General features: G+C 46.1%; 1 protein-coding gene across 4 annotated transcripts; it reads right to left on the reverse strand.

Moving 5' to 3' along the window:
• Positions 1 to 61: 61 nt before the first annotated feature.
• Positions 62 to 19,553, reverse strand: KATNIP (katanin interacting protein). 4 transcript variants are annotated; one of them, XM_026683290.2, is made up of 25 exons: positions 19,247 to 19,553; positions 18,991 to 19,160; positions 18,202 to 18,296; positions 17,703 to 17,837; positions 16,674 to 16,917; positions 16,037 to 16,165; positions 14,973 to 15,136; positions 14,056 to 14,159; positions 13,354 to 13,456; positions 12,765 to 12,977; positions 11,834 to 11,974; positions 9,694 to 10,474; positions 8,746 to 9,483; positions 7,948 to 8,156; positions 7,445 to 7,523; positions 6,071 to 6,248; positions 5,548 to 5,713; positions 5,161 to 5,318; positions 4,979 to 5,043; positions 4,552 to 4,662; positions 4,079 to 4,218; positions 3,093 to 3,194; positions 2,673 to 2,833; positions 2,077 to 2,168; positions 62 to 1,936 (listed from the first exon to the last, which is right to left on the reverse strand). In XM_026683290.2, the coding sequence occupies exons 1-25, from the start codon at positions 19,306 to 19,308 to the stop codon at positions 1,878 to 1,880; spliced, it is 4,599 nt and encodes a 1,532-aa protein (XP_026539075.1). In that variant the 5' UTR covers positions 19,309 to 19,553; the 3' UTR covers positions 62 to 1,877. The 4 variants fall into 4 exon arrangements, with proteins under 4 accessions (XP_026539075.1, XP_087798518.1, XP_087798517.1 ...); XM_087942392.1 differs by lacking the exon at positions 4,552 to 4,662 and having other exon boundaries at positions 19,247 to 19,541; XM_087942391.1 differs by lacking the exon at positions 3,093 to 3,194 and having other exon boundaries at positions 19,247 to 19,541.
• Between the last annotated feature and the right edge of the window lie 5 nt (positions 19,554 to 19,558).

Consider the following 19,558-nt stretch of genomic DNA (forward strand, 5'->3'; position numbering starts at 1 on the left):
ACCACACACAGCCCAATGTTTACCGTCAGGTGACTGCAGTAGAAATGATGAAAAGGGTAAATAGTGTTCAAAGCCAGGAATTTATTCTTAGCACTAAGCAATCAATCTTGTCACAAAACTGGATCTTTCCAATCCTGTTCTCAACCATAATTCTTTGTTTCACCTGAGAAGTTTTAGTACTGCTATTGTTGGACATAGGGGGGAAAAATAACCCTTGCTAGGCTATAAAAATACTTTAAGCCCTGTTAGTAAAAACCACTCATAATCTCTTCCCATTCTCAGTCTACTTCAGCAACATTTAGGGACCGAGAATGATCTCATGTGATGTTGGGGAAATGCATGTCAACAAAAGCTGAGGTTCAACTTCATATTCTGCAACCTCACTCTGAGCCTAACCTGAAACCAGAGTTGCTCCTACGACGGAAAACGCCAACTAAAATGCATACTGTGTGCAAGACACCATCTCTGTTGCAAGCAGAGACGAGTTGTCTGCCAAAAAAATATTTATCTAGAAAAAATAAACTTGTGATCCTTCAAAACAGGTCCAGATCTTTTTTGGGGGGAGGGATGTATTAAGTTGTGCCCTCGTAGTTCTCTGGCATTTAGGCAATGCTTGTGAAGGCTTAGCAAAAGCTCTGCCAAGGCCAAGTTACAAAAGTTGCCATGGTAAGCGAATAGGGCTGGGCCAACTCTGTTGAAGAGACAAGGCACAGATCCTCATTCTTTGCAGGACCAGCTCTTGGACCCTGTGCTCAAGCTACAGAAATGGCAGAAACGGGACACAGTGATGGTGGCAGTAAGCCCAAAGGTCAGCTTCATAGTTTTTGTAGCGATTGGCCTGCCAGGCTTTCTTCATTTTCTTCCAAAGTCAAAGGGCAGCCTCCCTGGGCATCCTTTGTGCTAGCCAAGGGGGCTCAAGTCAATGAGGTTAATAGGCTAACGAGACAAAAAGAAATAATCTGGGTTTATGTGTACTGTGTGACAAACAGTAAAGAGTAACCACAACCATGAGAATCTGGTACTTGCGAGCAGTTGATACGCTGCAACTGGGAACATTTTAAGTAAGGCACTTGCTGTTCAAGGAGACCTAGGCCACTTTCTGCCTTCTGGCTTGGTTTCAGGAGATGCCTCCAAGGATAGAAGGCAACCTTGTAAGAAATGCCAAGAAAGGTACCAAGCTTCTCTGCTCATTCCACTTTAGAAGCGGGGCAGCCCATGGCAGTTGAGCTCCTGGGCATGGGAGTTGCAGCTGGTCTTTCTCTTAGTCACATTTGGCTGTGACCCCAGCCCTCAGCCACTTTCAGCCACTGTAGCTATTGCACAGGAAGGCCTTTGGGCTGGCCGCTGAAGGTGGCACTCCTACGGGCTTTGATGCCGTTAATTTCTAAAGTGGCTGAAATACTTTCTCTGAAACTGCAGGGAAAATACATGATGTGCATGTTAGTGAAGCACGCGCACAAGGGTAAAAGGGAGCTGTGTGCTCCTTTGTCCTTAATGGCACCCACGTTGGCCCTTCTTTTCTCCCCGCATCACCAAAGGCACCCCTAAGGCTCCCTGTGGAAGTTACAGAAAGCTCCCCTCCTCTCAAGCTTGTGAACCAGGGCTGGGCTGTTGCCTATCCTCTTTCCACATCACACATCCAAGCCTGCTCGAGTTCAGCCAAAGCCTCTTGTGAGAAGGAGAAGCAAAGAGAACTACAATCAACCTGCAGGTGACAGAAGTGCTTCTGATGGTCTCAGCAGCACCAACAGCCAGTTCATTCCCACCCAGAGTTCCCCCTCGTGATTCCGGTTGGGAACTGGGTGCCAGTGGTGCAGGCTTCTCTCTCTTCTTGGGCAGCCAATGGGCAGTAGAAGGCTGGCCACCCTGTTCTTTCCTCACTGTCTGGTTCTCCGCAATGGTCCTTTATCTTGAATGCAGGTTTTAGGACGAAGAGCTGATGGGGAGAGAAGAGAAGACTGCCCTCAGCTGTGATGTCTTTACCCATTTGAAGAAACTTCTAGCCATCGCAGGAAAGGCAACCGGACTGGCACCCCTACCCATCCCTGCTAACCAAGGCAATGAGGGTGGACCAACCTGGATCAGCAGCTCCCTGTTGCTTCTTTCGGGAAGAGGATATAAGGTGCTTTTCATTCGTCAGCCGCACCTCCTGGTCTTCCATTTGGTTGCTGTTGAGCCAAAAGGACCAAAAAGGTCATTTTTTCTGAACATTCAAGAAAGGTCATTTTTGGAGTGGAACTATCTGCATACCGTATTTCCCTACCTATTCTGCTCTCAAATGACTGCCCTCCCTTCCCAGTGTGCTGATTTGATGGGGGCTGTATACCACTGTGGCTCTTGTCTCCCCTGGGGGCACCTACACCTCTGCACCCAGATCCTCAGTGGAAATCAGGAAAAGGAATATGGAGCTAAAAGAGCAGATGGGTTTGGCACAGGAACATTCTTGAGCCAAAGTATTATCTAGCACGGAAACCTCTTAATAGAAGCTCACATCAGATCATGCTTGTCAAATTACTTACCTATGGTTTGCTTTTATCTAATTGTCAGATGAATCATATGTCAGGCAGAATGTCTTTTTATGTTACTGATGTTTATTATTACTCAGGAATTGAAAGTAAGCTGAAAATGATCACCTGCTCCCTAGAGAAAAAGTTACAAATGTACCCACACACCTAACCATGGTGCTCCTCTCCTGCCTGCAGATCTTCTCGTCCTCTGTAAAGAGGAAGGTGTGATGGGGAACGACAGGCTCACAGGTAGGAAGAATGCCAGGGACCAGGTGGCTCACCAGGTCGAGAATGCCGTTGTATACCAGTAAATCATCCACAAGGAGCTGGGTCCCAAAAAGAGGGGGTAAAAAGTTGGACGGTTTCATCATGACACAAATGAATTTGCACCTTCTGCAAGAGGCCAGAGGTGCACTGAGTTCCCAACCCAGGCAGGTGGCTTGTACCCCAAAGGACCCCCAACTGCAGGCCCCAATTTTAAGCCCTGCTGCTTCGTGTGTCCTCTCTCTCTCTTTGTCTCTCCTCTCTCTCTCTCTCTCCTGAAATAGAGGTTCAAGATGAGATAGTTTCTAAACAGGCACTTACTCCAAATTCCTTGACTCCTCGCTGTGGAGTTTTTGCATAATTCCACAGCTTGATCATGGAAATGGTAGTTGGCAAGTCAAAGATAATGTAAACTCGATTCACCTACCACCAGGAATGAAACAGAGAAGAAATTCTTTAACCAAGAGAAATAATCTCACTGAGGACTATTTTAACTCCAGTCAGAACTGTTTTGTACATGTTTGAAACTAAATCTGATTAACAGATTAAAGTTGGTCTGGGCTGTGAAACTGGATGTGGATCAGTGTTCTTCCTCCTCCCGTTAGTGAAAGAAAAATGAGGCTGTCCAGGACATCACCAGACTTGTTCTTTAACAAGTAACCAAGTGTGAGAGCGAGAGAAGACTTCTTTACTTAGAAGAAATCACATATACATACAGAAATACCAAGACAATAACGTCTGGATAATGGACATTGCAATACCTGGAAACAGTAGACTAGAAAAAAGAGAAAATCACAGAGTATAAATACCCACAAATAGAAGTAAAACAACTGCCAAAAGAAAGCAAAGATAATATCAATAATTATGATTATCTTGGGACCAATTCCAGGACATCTGGAGCACCACTTGAACACTTGGCATTAACAAAATCAATTGCAGAAGGCAGCTTGATGTGGAACAGCTGACATCCTACCTATGCTCACACCTTTAATACTTTCAAACAATATGCCAATCTCAAATTGTTGGGAAGGACTCAATAGGTGGACAAAAATGCCAAGTCCGGTCTAAACAATAGGCTGTCTATGCGACCAATCTCTTTTTCCTTGAAAGACCACCTGCTCCCAAAATCCCAAAAGAGGATATAGTATTTTTTCAAGCCCTGAAATGCTTCTTCCACAAAACCCAGAGGAAGCACCTAAATAAGGCAATTAGAGGCTCATCCATCAGCCGTTGGGGCAGCTGTTCACCTGGTCTTTTGGACAGACTGTTGGGCAGTGCCTGTGACAGAATGCAAGAGGGAACCATACCAGCCCTGGCAGAATTGGTGCAAGCCACATGTGCCTTCCGTCATTGCTGTGATTCACACCGTCAATGAGCTTGTCTGGTGTTCGAATATCTCCACAGACTCCGTCCAGGACATTGACGCTGTCAGGAAAAGCTGCAATGTCTGAAAAAGGGCATCCATCAAGGAGAGCACCTGGCCTGGATGGTCTCCCAGCCCCAATGCAATGCAAGTCCCACAGCCTCTGAGGCTTCTGCAGGAGCAAACAAAGCTTGGGGTCCTGCTTGGCTCTCCTTCAACCTGAAGAGAAGCCTTGGAAGGCAGAGGAGGGAAAACTCCAGCTGCACCATAAAAGCATCACAGCAGGAGCAGCAGGCAGCAGGCAGGCAGATCATGCTCCCCTGTTCCTACAAGAGCCCTGCTCTGGCCTGCTTTCTCTGGCTTGGCTGTGAGCTACAGGGGAAGGGAATGGTTCTGTCTACATGGCAGAAAGGATACTGTTCTGATTTAAAGGAATCTTCTCTCCGTGTTCATTATACAGCTCCAGCCCATTTAAACCAATGTAATATGGATCACTCCAACTCGTGAGTAGCTGGAACTGGAAAATGACTGATGGAGGTTATTGAGAAAATATGTCTTTGTTAAAATACTTCCGTCCGACTTTCATTCCTTGGGGACCCGCAGCAGGTGGCAAAAACCCTAAGAACAAAAGCCAGCCTTGTGGAAAACAAAGGCTTGTGATGTCTGCAGTGAGGAGTATGGCAAGGAGGGACAGCTGGGCACTGACGGGCACACCCAGGGAAGCTGGGAATCGAATGGGGCACCCCTTCTGGAGAGAGCCCCCGAGCCCCCAGTGTCACCCAGCCCAGAAGTACAACCGCCAAGGCCAAAGGCCAAAGGCCAAAGGCTCCACAAAGAAGGATACATCCACACGGCATCAGTGGTGCTTCGTACTCCATACTGCTTTGCTCCCTCTTCTTCACTTCACTCCTGTCCAGTGAGGATGGAGACTATCACAGCACTGCGAGATGCTATCATTACTAGCCACAAAACCCATTTCAAAATGACTGTTGTCATCCAGTGGAACAATCCGTTGCTCAGACTCACCCCTCACATGCTGGAGCAACTGTGGGACCCACAAGGTAGTTGATGAAGAGGATCTCTTGAGCAAAGTCAAAGTGACAGTTGCCTGGTCCTTTGCGAATAAGAAAGCCCCCCGGAGGGGAAATGCAGCAGCCGTCCAACCACACCTGGACCATCTTTGCCTAGGGAAAAGCAGAAAACCAGGAATGGCACCCACTGACGAACTGACGGAGTTAGTATCAAGAGTATTAAAAGTGAACTCCCTCACCCGCCACTCCACCTCCCAGCATGCTACCCAAAGGTTGAGCAGAGAGAAGAGGCGGGAATGGCGCAGAAAATCTTCTGCCAGGGGATCCGCCTCCTGTCTTTGTCCACCTGGGGTTTCCTGGAGGGTTCTGCCTTGGGCCTCACCCCTCGATAGGTGTCCTCAGGAGATTTGTTGTAGTTCCAGATGCGAAGCCCCGCAATATTTTCTACTTGGGTAAAATGGATGGTTACCAGGTGATCTTCTCCCGGGCAAAAGGGAATGAGCCACATGTGGTTATCTTCCATAGTGATGTTTTTTCCATCAATCAATCTAGGAAGGAAGCACAGGAACTGGTTGGGGAGGGAATTTGGATACGCACAGATTTATTGCAGAGATATATATGCCATGCCACTTGCTCTACAGTTAATAGCATTTCAGCCTCTCTTCCGTTACGATGACCTTTTAGCCGCAAACCATGGGAGCTGGGACTGTCTTTCCTGCCTGGAGGGGGTGTACCACCCTTCCTGTGCCATGGTCAGGCAGTCTCTGCTAGTTTTCAATATCAAGGTTCCTGGGAGCTGGAGATTTTATGGAGAACCATTATGGACAGCGTCATCCTGAAATATTATCAGTAGCAGCCTACATCTGCCTTATACATAAGCTTCCAGTTTCTTGAATGATGCTCACTTATCTAAGGTCCTTGAATCATCCACATACTCCACAAGATCATTGAGATCCTGAGGAGAAGCAGAAAGCTGATCCACAGAAAATGGGATTGCTTGGCCATCCTTTCCGACCACTTCAAGCCCTGTCAGTCCAAGGTAATGTGAATCTCCCCAAGAAGCGGTGAAATTCAGCAACAGGCCTGAAAGGAGACAGAAGCAGCACAGGATCAGCCTCTGAGTAGACATTAAATGTACTGCAAGGAGGAGCTGTAGCACAAAAAGGAACTAGACAGTTTTGCTCCATTCCTTCCAATGAAATGGATCCTTTATTAAAAAATGGTTGCCTTGGAGTTCTGTATTTTTAACTGTAATCCAGCCAGGGTCTATGAGGGGTTGGCAACTACAATAAATCTAAAACAATATTAATAGTAAGAATTAGAAAGCAAAGGTAGTACCAATAGTGTTAGGCACCTTGGATGCAATCCCATATGAACGCCACCAGCATTGATAAAATCACTATCAGTCAATAGCAATGGACAGCTCTACTTGGAACAGCTTACATCCTGTGACAATACCTTTAACCCCATTGAACCATATCTGTCTATCCCAGGTCCTTGGAAGGACCTGATGCTGTAGATGGACAGAAGTGCCAAATCCAGTCTAAACATCTGGCTGACTGTGCAACCAACCATAATAATTATCAGGAGGAATCCAGTATCAGAGAAAAGCAGGGCTGAGCTACCTGAGGCATATATTTGTGTGCTATGTTTTACGATTAAAAATATCAGAACAGTTAGCAATTAACAAAAACATCCAGAATGGGAAACTACAATATTTTCAATCATAGCATTCACTCAGAAAAGGGCATCGTAAACAGGAAAGTCACTCAAAGGGCACTACAATCTGCAGAGGTTTCAGAGGGAACAGCATTCCAGGATGCTGATGTCATGCCAAGTCCTGGTGGTATGAAACTTGAGGCTCTACAGTTTTTATCAAGCAACAAGATCTCCCCCCAAAACCTTAACAATTGGCCCAGCCTCTCTCTGATAGAGCACACATTGTTCCTCTGCTCTGCAAGCTGCATTGGCTGTCCATCCCAATTCAAGGTGCTGCTTTTGACCTTTAAAGCCATTAGTGGCATAGGGCTGCCAGCCCCATCAGGTCTGAGTCTCACAGGCTAAGGAATAATGTTTGGGGCGACCCAGGAGAGGGGCACCCACCCTATGGCACATTTTCCCTCTGATGTGAGTGTATATGTAGCTATTATAATCATTAGTCAATTGTTTTCCTTCTGTTAAAATATTGAACTTTTAATCAACAGCACATTGCGTGAAGAACCTGTCTACATAAAGCACCCTCCTTCAGAAGACAATGAAGATGGGAAGAGAGAACGTACATTTTCCAGAGTAGACTCCAGGTTCTCTGCTTGTCATGACCTCGGAGAGGGAATCTGACCCTGCAATTTGCTCCTCACTCTAAAAAAGTTTGGAAAATCAAGGGGCAAGTCAGAACAAAAATCAATTTCTTTTGATTGCAGTAGAAACATTCTGAGAAATATAGCAGAGTCCTTTAAAATTTAAGCAGTTGGAATAAAATATAAACATGTCAAGCAGTCAATTACAGAAAAGTATCCGAATGTCCACCAAGACCTCTAACACCGGCCCAATATCTGATTTTTTTCAACAAAGACCACCCTGTCCTTGAATGGCTGGGTGGACTGGACATTAACCTTTGAACCACTGTAAGCCCATGTATTTGCCATATGCTAAATAAATGAACAGAAAAATGTTTCAATTAAGCACCAGAGTAGGACATTTTCAAAGCCCTCTTAAAGCCACTGCAGTTGTGCCCTCATCTTAATTCCCAGAGAAAGCCCACTTTCACAACTGGGACTCTCACCAGCTTGTCTTCTGTCCTGGAACCCGCCTGAGTGAAGGGCCTCTCGTCCCCTTCTCCATCAGCTGTTCTCGGCCTCTTCAGCTCCTCCTCGTAGCTGAAGCTGCACCTGCTTTCAATTTCGTCCTCGCAGGACTCATCATAACAGTAAATGGCCTCGAGAATGTCCTCATCAGTTGTGAACAGGATGGTGTCTCCAAATTGTTCTGGACCTGAAACATTGTGAACTTTATGGTGACCATATCCACAAAATTAACCCTCTCCCTTCTTGGAAGTAAATATACAGACTCCTGCAATGAAGGAGCTAATATCCAAAAATAAAAACTATCTTAAATCTGTATGAAGATATTGCCTTGAAGTCAGAAGCCTGTTTCTGCAATAAAGAAAAAAGGCTATAAGGAAAAAGTCAGGATGTCCTAAACAAACTTGCCTGTCGGGTCTAGGACTAGTATATGCTTTGGCAGGATTTTATCAGCTTGTGGCAACTTCATTTGTTTTGACTTATATCTGGCCCTGGCTTCCTCTATGAGTGGACATAACCACAGAGCATCCAAAGTTCTTATACCAGGCAACCTTCAATACAAAAGCCAAACAATGGAATACCAGACAAACTAAACCAGAATGGCTGAACAAGATTGTTCCCCCAGCTTACTATTGGCTTTAATGAAAAGTCGTCTTGTACGATTAATAGAGGAAAGAAGAAAGGCTGGCTAGTTGGATGACCAGGGTCAAGATCTAGCAGCCATTGGCCCTCCTCCTTTGAAAAGCCAAGTTTAAAATCAGAGACAGTCTGCCCCTTACCTCCAGCAAGTGTCCCTGAAGCCTTGGCGATTTCTCCTTGGAAAATGCAGCATTCATCCAGGAGAATGGAGAGGTCCTTCACCCCCCGAAAGGAATGGATGCGAGACTTGTTGTAATTCCAGATGCGAATCATGGCTACCTCACATGGCTTTGCAAAGTCCAGGCAAACACAGTGTGATTTTCCTGGAGTGAAGGGAGCCAGCCAGAGGTGCATGTCATCCTGTGTCCGGTTCACTCCATCCAGCAGATTAGTTACTATCCGGGGGTCTTTGCCATACGCAGGCAAGACGTTGATATCAGGTGGGTTGGCAGTGATTTTTACAATCTGGATGGGCTCACCTTTTGAGCTAAACAGCTCAAGTCCATTCAGACCAACATAGTGTCTGTCTCCCCAGGTTGACCTGATATCAATTTTTAAGTGCTGACCATGAGGTAAGATGGGGATTTTAAATTCGCTCTCATCTTCTAGATCTAAGTAGCTGTTGGCCGCCTTCTGCACTGGCAGCCCCCGTGTCTGGTCCTTTATCCTGAGCTTCTGATCTTCTTGCCGGCTAATTTTCTGCTGCTGGAGAAACTCATCAAAAATGTCACCTTGGAAATCCATGTTAGAGATTCGACCACGATGCAAACGATTGAATTTCAATAATGAATTCCAAGATTCCTGCAGCATGTACTCCTGAGAAGTGCCCCACTTGGCTCTCGAGGGCCTCGTGCTGCCTTTGGCTGGGAAGAGCTCCTCTGAAAGGGAGAAATTAGTATCATGATGAGGGGGAGGCATCTTTTTTTAAAAAAACGTACAAATAAGATGTGAGCAGCAAGGAGCCTGTAATACTTTCTGAGTTCTTCAATTCAACACAATATTCAAAGAACTCAGGAAGGTCAGATTCTGCTCAAAATGTGGGTAACCAGACAATCCCTAGATTTTGACTGGTGGACATCAGCTCTTACCTTTGTCAAGGGAAGCTTTCTCTGTGTAGAAGGGGTGGCTGAATTCTTCCTGCTCTCTGTCTTTCAGATCTTGATCAGGGCGAAGTAACTCAGTTGGACCACCGTGTTTATAAAGAAGTGGTTTCAAGAAATCCAGGTCAGGAATGGACTCCTGGTTCTCGTCTGAGGGTCTCTTGCCTGCCTCTGGGGCCTCACTGCTGGTTTGCTGTTCCTCAGTTGGAGAGAGATGGGGACTCCCATCAGGTGTTCTTAGACAGCCTCTCTTGATGCTCTCTGAAGGCAGCTGGACTTGTAATCCCAAAGGAGGCGGTTTTTGCTTTCCACAGCTAAGCTGCATCTCCCCCTTTGCCTCAGGAGAAGTCAGAATATCAGGGGAAGTCAAAGTGGCTGATTGAGAATATTCTTCCGTTTTCTCACTCAGGGAACTGTCATCCTCAGGGGAGACACACCTTGCAGTCTCCCACGAGATGAGGCTGCTGATCTTTGGGTTGGGTTGCAGATCAGAATCACCAGTTCCCTCTTTTTCCTCAAGGCAGTTTTCTTTTATAGAAGGCTTCCAATCGAACAGCAGCAGCTTGTCAAGCTCCTCTCTTGGATCTGCAGAAGCCCAATTCTTGTCTATCTTTCCCTTTGGAGGAAGGGGAAGGTCCGTTGGGAGATCAATGGAGGTGCAGCCATTGCCATCAGGATCATGAGCCAAGCAGCCCTTCTGCAGCTCCCCAGCAAAGATTAGACACCCATCAACATATACAATAATATTTCTGGCTCCAATATTCAGATCCTGGTGAGACAAAGAAAGATGTCCTGATGGGCAAGCAAAAGCCAACCTTCCTGAAAACCTCCAGATCTAATGCACATGTTTCTAACTGATAGAAAACTGAAAAGGCCCCTGCTGAGATCTGAGATCTCAATATGCAGAGGACTTGGGTCAAGTGTTCAGCTGGCTCTGAGTTTGGGATGGGTCCTGGAAGACTGGGCAGCATAGTTAAGTCTCCTTATAGCCTTCTGCAGTGGGGCAACCTTCCTGTTTCCCCTGTTGTCACCCAAAGCTGCTCATCCAAGTGCTTTGCTCAGAAAAGGAGAATGACAGAAAAAAGTAAAAGGGTGGACCCATCCACTTTTGGCTCTGCCCTGGCTGGCACGGATCACTCTGAACAGGAACAAGGTGATTTGTTTTGGGGGTTGCATGTAAGAATCAGCCTCAACCTGACTAGCATAGCCTTTGCTCCTAATATGACTGAGCAGGGAATCCTCTTTGGGTTGAATATAGTTTAGGATGGCACGCTAGACTGTGCTTGGTGACAGATGGTTGGATTTCCCCCACAAAGCATTTCATTTTGGTTGAGGAAATGACTTCCCTCCCTTTTTTGGTGTTCCATTGACCTTCCCTGAGTTTCTGGAGAACAGGGCCTCCCACTCCCTGCCCAAGAGAAGATCTCTCTGGAGTCATCAGCCCCAAAGAGGCAAGACTGAGCTCAAGAAGTCAAATGGGGTGCTTCTAATTCAGATGCCATTTGAAAACCTTGGAAGGCTACATGACAATTCCATGAGTAGATTGCTTGATGCAAAGGTGTACACACAAGGACAAAAATGCATAGCTGAGAACAAGTCATAAAGGATCAGGATTTGCTGCTCTCTAATACAGCTCGTTAAATCCTCTTTGCCACACTAGCTGGAGCCAAAGCAAGCAAAGCCGCTCTCTCTACAGAATATCTCAGACTCAGGGCAGCAGAACTTGGATTTGGTTATTTTCGTAAAGTAACCCTGTTCCCTCCACCAATAGGCACGGCATGAACAGTGGCACTCTTGGGCTGGCTGGAGTTCCCAAACAGAAAGGGAAGCCTTCCAAAAGAGCTGCGGGGCGGGGAGGGGGGGGGCCTCAGTGGCCTCTGGATGCAGGCTGGCAGGAGGGCGGCACCTTCATACAAAAACATTCCGTTGCCAAACATTTCCACCAGCAACGTACCATTTCAACCTTATTTAAAAAATAGATTTATTTTAACCTAATGTTAGAATTAACTCAAATAAAAGTTAACGCAGTTGTGGCTGCTTTGCCCCTCTCCCTTTTCCTTCCCCTGTTAGCTCCTACTAGGTATGAAAAAGCAAAGCTCTGACATAAGAGACTAGAGCGGTCACTTACACCACGAACGGTCGAGCTGTAATTCCAGATCCTGATTCTGGATAGGCCAAAGTCTCCTGAGAGGCTGGGGTTTCGGACAATGAAGTACAGCTGCACCGGAGGCTGGAAGAGGCATGACCAGGGGAGAAGCTCTCTGGGAACCTACAACACAAGGAAGCTGATGGTTGGCCCGTCACCCCGGAGCAAAGCACAGCAGTGGCTTTGGGACTCCAGAAAGAAGCCAGCAAGAGGAAAAGCTGTGTGCTCCTTCTGGCTTGCTCTGTCACTGAGCAAGCAGAGTCTGCTTGAAAGTGTGAGGCCAGTTCCAAGGCTGACCTGCTCAGCCTAATCCGCTTTAGTGCTAGTAAGAATGCCAAGGGGCTCCCGGTGAGGATTAGCAGGGGCTAGCATTTCTTATCATCTCCTTTCTCCTAGGAAGGAATCAGTTAGCCTAGTCTCACCACAGTAAAACATGACAGTTCAAAATTTTATTATACCTTTTTATCATACAATTACAACTCTGTAAGTGAGAAGATACGTTGTTTCTGTCTCTCTCTATTTAGTGCAGTTCTTATGCTCGTTATTAAAACTGACTGCTGAGCTGTCAGCTGCTGTGCAGGCCCTGGAACTTGACTGAGGTAAATGGAGTAGGCTTGTTCTTTGCAACAGCTAGCAAAGCTTTAGTTCCAAAGCAACCATGGCCATCACAGCCCTGATCCACTACCTGAGCAGAAGAAACAATGCCCGACATCCCACCAAGGGGTGGAAAGCTGTGCAAGAACCCAGGAACACTTTTGTATAGCTCCAACTTGGACGCTTAGCTGTTTTAGAAATAAACTATCTCTGGGGCAGATTCACTTGGTTGAGATGGATGGCCATAGAAATTAAATAAATAAACCTGTGTGCAAAATTTTGTCTGCCGTTCCTTGAAAAGCAACCATGGGAAGCTTACATTTGTGCTTCGGTTAACTAAGCAGCTCAGCTCTCCAGGTGGATCCGCATGTCGGATGTCCACATCGTGAGGAGACACAAATACTCTCTCAAAATTCAAATCAAAGAACTCCACTTCTGTCAGACCCACACGGGACACGTCTCCCCAGTTGGAGAGGATCTCTAGAGTAATATAGATGGCATCCTGGACCTCCGTTTCCAATCCCACATGGCCCTGAAAAGAAAAATTTGGGACGTCACTGGAGACCCTGATCTCAAACTGACCTGAACATGACATTAATGACAGTGCCCAAGAGACCCGGAGGGGCCCAGATGGCTCCTGTCTGGCTTCCTGGAAGGGGGATGAGCCCATGGCTCAAGCAAACCTTCCCCTTCGGTCCAACACCAGGCATGGAGCATCAGTATTCCAAGCCCACATTTCTGCTCTCATAGTCTACACATGATGTGCTGGAAGGCGCTTTTTTCAGAAGAAAGCTGCCTGGCATTCACATTCTCTTCAGGACCATCCAACCCATTCTGATTGTTGCTAAGTAACCCAATTGGAATGAAGATGAGGAAACTGCTGTTCAAAAATTTGACTTGCTTCCTACCGGAACAGGAAGCTGTAGCTGTCCAAAGCCCAAAGCTGCAGGGCCACGGCAGACGGACAAAGTCTCGGTCTTTTGGAGAGCTTTGAGAAGTTTCTTTTGTTGCCTAAACATTGAAGAGATCACAGGCAAACAAGCAGCAAATCAGTGCTTTTTTCTTTGGACCCAGAAGGGCCATTGATTTGAACTCATTCAGATGCTCGGAAGCTCTCAAGACAAGGATGTGAAGGAGGAGGGTGAGGATTAGGTAGCAGTGCTGGGAACAATTCAGCCCTGCTTGTTAAATGGCTCAAGCCTTAATGGACCATCAGCAACTTGAGCAAATATGTCCCCGTTAGTTTTTTGATCAAGAATACTGGTGCAAGTTTGCAAAATACTGAATGTTATAAACCAAGAACCAGAAAGCTGAAATTCTGTTCCTTGTATTGCTCAGAGCACAAGGTTCACCCTTCATTATGGAAATATTGACATTGTCTCGAATTTTTATAAAGCTCAGTCTCCGAATCACCTTTTGCTCTCCCATGCCCCAGCCTCCACAGACACCCTTTGCAGATGAAGATACTTGCGGTCATCTTGCCTTCCGGATGCCCTAGTAATCAGAGGCAGTGGAGAGCAGGACTAGCAAAGGAGCCCATTAGACACCTCCATGCAGAGATACACTCAACTTGTACCTAGGAACAGACTCAAAGGATTCAAAACTGCCACCTGTTTTCCAGAAGTCCAATCTGTTCCAGAGCTGTGGAGACAACTACATCCTCCTGCTGTTTTGGAGGAAGGCCCACTGTTGCAGAACCGGAAGCCAGCAGTGACTGTACAGAAGGGAAATAAGAACAAACTCACAAGACAGCTTCAGTCTCCAGGCAATGGAGCTGGGGATTGGTCTGAATTGGGAGGTCAGGCTATGTGCAAAACTTCCACACCCTATTCAAGCAATCAACGTGCCTCACCAAAGACTCTTGGCAGAGAATATTTTACCTGTCTTTCATTTCACTAACCACAATTAGCAGCTAGATGATTCTAGACAGCGATTCTACAAATACCAGCATGGCAATTTTTAGTAAGATTCTGCCATGGCCACACAAGAATTGATTGCTTGTACATACAGGAGCTTCCTTTTCAGGAATGGAAAACACGAGGGACTTCTCTTCTTTGAAAGTTACTAAACCACTGCCTTCCTGTCACTAACAGCTTCTAAAAAATGTGACTGAAGTAAAACCAGCAAGTAAGTGAATGGGTATTCTGTTATTTAAGAGAGATTTCTCTGGTTTCGATCCTTACAGATCAAGTTTCCACTGGTCAAAACATTAAATAATAGACTACAAAAAGGAGACAGGAGAACTCTTCTTAAGAAAACTAGTCTCTATTTCATTGTCTGCAAAAAAGAAAAAAATTCTAGGAAGCCAAGGAAAATAAAACCTTTGTTTAACATTGCACAGAGCACACCGTCCATTTCAAGGCAAATGGTTGCAAAGCAACATTTTGGAAGAACATCCTGATCCTGTCAAATCCCTCTGTACAGTGGCCAAATTGTCAGCTTCCATGGCAGAGGCCAGGTGGAGCAAGGAAATCCAGCCACCTGCTGTGGCTGACTTTGAATGAGACAGGTCCCCCGTGCCACTCACCTCTGCAGAAACCTCCAGTTGCCTACAGAGCACCTCCTTTTGTAGCGTCTCATTTTCTGCTTGCATAGCTTTGAGGACAATGGAAGCAGCATGTGCTGGATCCTTCTTCTCGCACACATTTTTGCGAACAGCTGAGAGTGGTCTTTCTGATCGGCTTATTGGTCCTGACATTCAAAAGAAGCAGAAAATAATTTTTGACCCTTTAGAGGGAAGCAAGTTGGGCCTCAAACATCCCCATGCTAAGATTCTTGAGTCACAGAATGGAAACTCCTAGACAGTATAGAAACTAACAAGAGCAAAACTTAGTGGCAGCCCAAACGTATGTCAGAGGAAAAATGCAGTCTTCTGGAAAGGAGTGGGTACCTGGTTCCAGCCAAGACTAACAAGACCCCACCAAGCGAAAAGGTGTGGCAACTGACGATCATACAATAAGCAAGATCTGATGATTCTGGGCAACAATATTTCAAGAGCAGCAGCAGAATTATGGTGGAGAATGTTAAGTGTTCAACAAGCTGTAGTGGACAATTGTAGAAAGATTGAATGTGGGAACATTACTAAAGGAGCATTTAAGGTGATGTGAAAAACAGAATGAATAAGAAATATTTCAGTGATGTTGATGCTGAACTATGTTTATGCACCAAGAAAAATAAGGAGAGTGACAGGCAAACGAATGGAAGAAACAGCAGAAGTTAAAATGCTAATTAACAGGAAGAAAATTGAGTAAAGTGGAACATTTGGCTGGCCAAAGGCAGATTCTCAAACTAATGTTCCTAAACGCAGCTACCATCCTGAGGGCTGGCATCGACATCTAAGAAACCTGCCATCCCAATCCAGAGAATTACACTGGGCACAATCCTCTCCTTCTCTCCAGGTGTTTTCCTAACCAAGGCGGTCTCCAGGGGCAGCCAGCATCAGAAAACTAATATGTCAACACCCAGAATTATTCTGAGCATGGGCTTGTTCAGAGAAATGACAGGCACATTTCTGCTGCCCTTTCACCACTGTGGCTTCTGTATGCCTGTCAAGCTCTTAAGGGAGGCACTTAGAAACAAACTCTCTCTTACTGGAGGCGTTTCCTTCCTGTTCTTCCAGGTACCAACGACCTGCAGCTGCCGGACTCATGGGCTTGATGGGCATGTAGGTTTCAGCAGTGCCCTTCCTTTTTGCAGAGAGACTTTGCTCCTTCTTAACACCTGCAGAAAGAGCAGACACCAGAACCAGGAACTTATTCTGAAGGTATCCAGCACAGCCTTCACAGCATATTTTAGACCGGGGACTGTCTTTAAATGCAACTGAGCAAAAGATAAGGAAAGCACCATCTCAAGAATTAAGAGACTCAAAGACCATCTCTGTCCTCGTTTACCAAGCACATAAAGGACCCTTTCTTTTGAGGATTGCTTCAAGGCCAAGCCAGCCAATCACTCTTTGATTCTGAAGATAAAAAACAATCAGCGCAGTATTGGATTTATCCAGCAAATTTTTAAAATACTTTTTAGTGAAGATTTATTAACAATGGTAAAAGACAATATACCCTAAGCTCGCTCACTCTCAAAAAAAGAAAGAATAAACAAAGGGAGAATAAAAAGTGTAAAGGACACAAGAACAAATAAGGAGAAAAATACTTAAAGAAGTGACTTCTAATCGTCATCACAAAGAGGACTAAGTTAGTAATTCTCCACCCCGTTATAAGTGAAAACCTACCTGGGCAGGTTGGCTTGAACTCCAACACAAGAGGCTCAGCGGCCGGAGCAGAGCCTGCGCCAGGCAGAGGGGAGAGCACTGCTTTGGCAAGGAGCGGCTCAGCGGCCCCTCCCAGACATTCAGTGGGTTCTTTCTCCTCAGGGACTTCAGTGGGAACCTCCTCCTCAATGGAGTCAGAATCCTCGGAACATTCCCCTTTCACCTTGTTTTGGCTCTTGCCAAACTCCAAGCTTTGCCGGAGTTCCTAGCACAAAGAGAAGGAGCTCAAACGTCATATAACGGCTTGGCAGATTTCAGCTCCAACATCTCCAGATATTACTGAAGGAAAACTTAGGAGGGCCAATGTCAATCAATGCAGATGTAGACAACTCAAATTATTTTGTCTTAACTTCTTTGAACAGGATTTCTTCTGCTCTGAAGAAAACATCTGATTTAAAATAAAATCTGGATTTAAATATAAATGAATGAAATTTGCATTGATAGTTACTTCAAACTTAATAATTGCCTATTATCAAATGAACTGAGAAAAACACACAGATATCAAATAGTTTGGTTGCAATCTCATGTATAAAAAATTAAAAGGAGAAACAATACAAAATCTTGTGATGAGGACAGCTGTAAAGAGGTAGCTTTCTTACTTTGAAATATTAGAACCCAAAAACTTCTTATGCCCTCACTTAACTATAGCTAAGATACAGGAGATGTGACAATGGCTGCCAACTAGAACAGGACAGGGAGGCTGCTTAAGGTTGTTATCCGTGATGGCTACTTAAACCCACCCAGATGAAAATCTGAATGCCAATTGTTGGGCTGGAGAGCCAGATGCTTGAGAAAATATGCCTTTGATCTGACCTGCAAGATTCCCTTGATATCCTGCTCTCTCTTTCTGGCATGGCTTTGAAAGCAACGAGAAGCAAGGCTATTTTGCCCAAGATTATTTTCTAGGAGGAAGGAAATAATGCTTCCAAATGCCTGTGCTGATGATTCATCTTTAATAAATAGCAGATTTGAGCCAACAGATCTATTTACCTGGAAAGTACCATTCTCTTCACAGCCAGTTGTCTGAAGATCTAAACTTTCCTCAGATTCAAAATCCTCTGAATACTCACAAGGGGGAGCAATGCAGAGCCTAGATCCAGTTTCTGTCTTGATCTGCACGGCTTTCTGAAAAATTGAGAAAAATCAGTACACAGTATTACACTATTGCAGCCTTGAGAAATGTTGCTTTTGGAACTGTAGCCGCCACAAAACTCAGGAACCCTTATAATCAGACTTGATCCAGACTGGCTCCACAATTCTATTCTTGTTTTGGGATCATCTTTATGTCTTCCAACAGATATTTGTTCTCAGTGCTTCTCTCTTATGTCTCTGTCTATGATTGGACCTCTAACCTTAAGGGTCTTACAATATTAACAACCTGAAGAATGCTGCATGCCTGACACATCATTTATTTATATTTCATGCATGCTGCTGTAATCCAAAAAGATGCCAGGCTGGGAACTCTAGTGCTCCCTTCTCTTTTTTATACCTGGAGCCATTCCCGACGTTGGATTTTACTAGGTGCACTTTGGGTGCTCCTCTCTCGCTGTTCTTCTTGTTTTAACAGGTCTTTGGTACTCACAGCTGAAAGGAAATGGGAAGCAGTATGAGTAAACGGATCAAAGTCCAGACACCCTGCATAGCGGAGGAATTTAGTTTATTTATTAGCATGATTTCTATGCTGCCCCAATTAGAGACTCTGGTCAATAAACCATTTTCGAGTTGCCAGGATGGGTCCTTTGAACTTCAGCGTAGACCTTTGGGACTGTATGGCTCATATGCTGCACTACATTATCAGAGTTATATAGTAGCTCAATGACAGCAATTATTCTGCTGCTGCTGCTTCCTCTCACCTCCTAAGCCGTCTTCCAAGCAGGGGAGCTGTGAAAGCTGTCACAGAGGGAAAAAAGCCTCGGTCTGACAGCTTATGTCAACTTTCACAATTCACACAGCTGGTATCACTACCAGGAAACTCATGACTGAAAATGGAAACTGAAACAAGTTAAGGAAAGGGATTTACTGAAAGCGAAGAAAAAAAGTTCATGGCTTATGTCGGCCCTTCCATACTTAATTAAAATCCTCTGCGCTCAAAAAAATTAGACGTTTTCTCAGATCGGATGCTACGTGTCAAATTTCTTATTTACTGTTTAAAACTTCTACTTTTCATGTTCGAAAAATCCCAGACTGAGGAACCTCAACCAGAGCCGACGCTGATCTCTGGGTGAGCTTCTCCCCTTCGGTGGAGCCTCCGGATGGTCGCGACCGGCAAGGAACTCACGGTTCGCTCTGGGGGTTCGCGCGCCGCCGCTCCCGAGAAGGGCCGGAGGGCTGACTTTGCGGCCGCGGCTCGCCTCCGAGTTGGCACCGTTCACGTACAAAGTGAAGCCCTGCTCCAGCTGCTTCAGCCGGAGCTGCAGAGGGTCCTTCCTCTCCAGGGCCTTCAGGATCCTGGAACCGAAAACACGGGCTGTTCCTGGCGGCGGGCGGGCGGGCGCCCCGGCCCACCCCGGCCCTCCCGCAGGCAGGTGGCCCACCTGTTTCTCTGCTGCAGCAGCACCAAGTGCTCGTCGTGCTTCTCGTCGAAGTCGGTCACCATGGCCTCGGGTTACGCGCGCCTGAAAAGCGAAGCCTGAGGAGCGCCTTCCGAACCCCGTCAGCTACCTCGAGGCCTGATCCCTGCGGTCTTCCGGCGACACAGGCAGCTGGGTGGCCGAGTCCGCGAGAACACCCTCCCGTCCCCAACCGGGCCGCCGGGCCCAGCCAGGCGCGCCGAAGCTGCCCCAGCGCCAGGCCCGCCGCCGCCTGTTGAGCCGTTGCCTTGGTTACCGCGGTGGTTCGGGCGTCGT

This window comes from Notechis scutatus, chromosome 12, assembly GCF_049901735.1.
Source record: "Notechis scutatus isolate UNSWTSFEM ecotype Mainland chromosome 12, rNotScu1.2, whole genome shotgun sequence".
NCBI lineage: Eukaryota > Metazoa > Chordata > Lepidosauria > Squamata > Elapidae > Notechis > Notechis scutatus.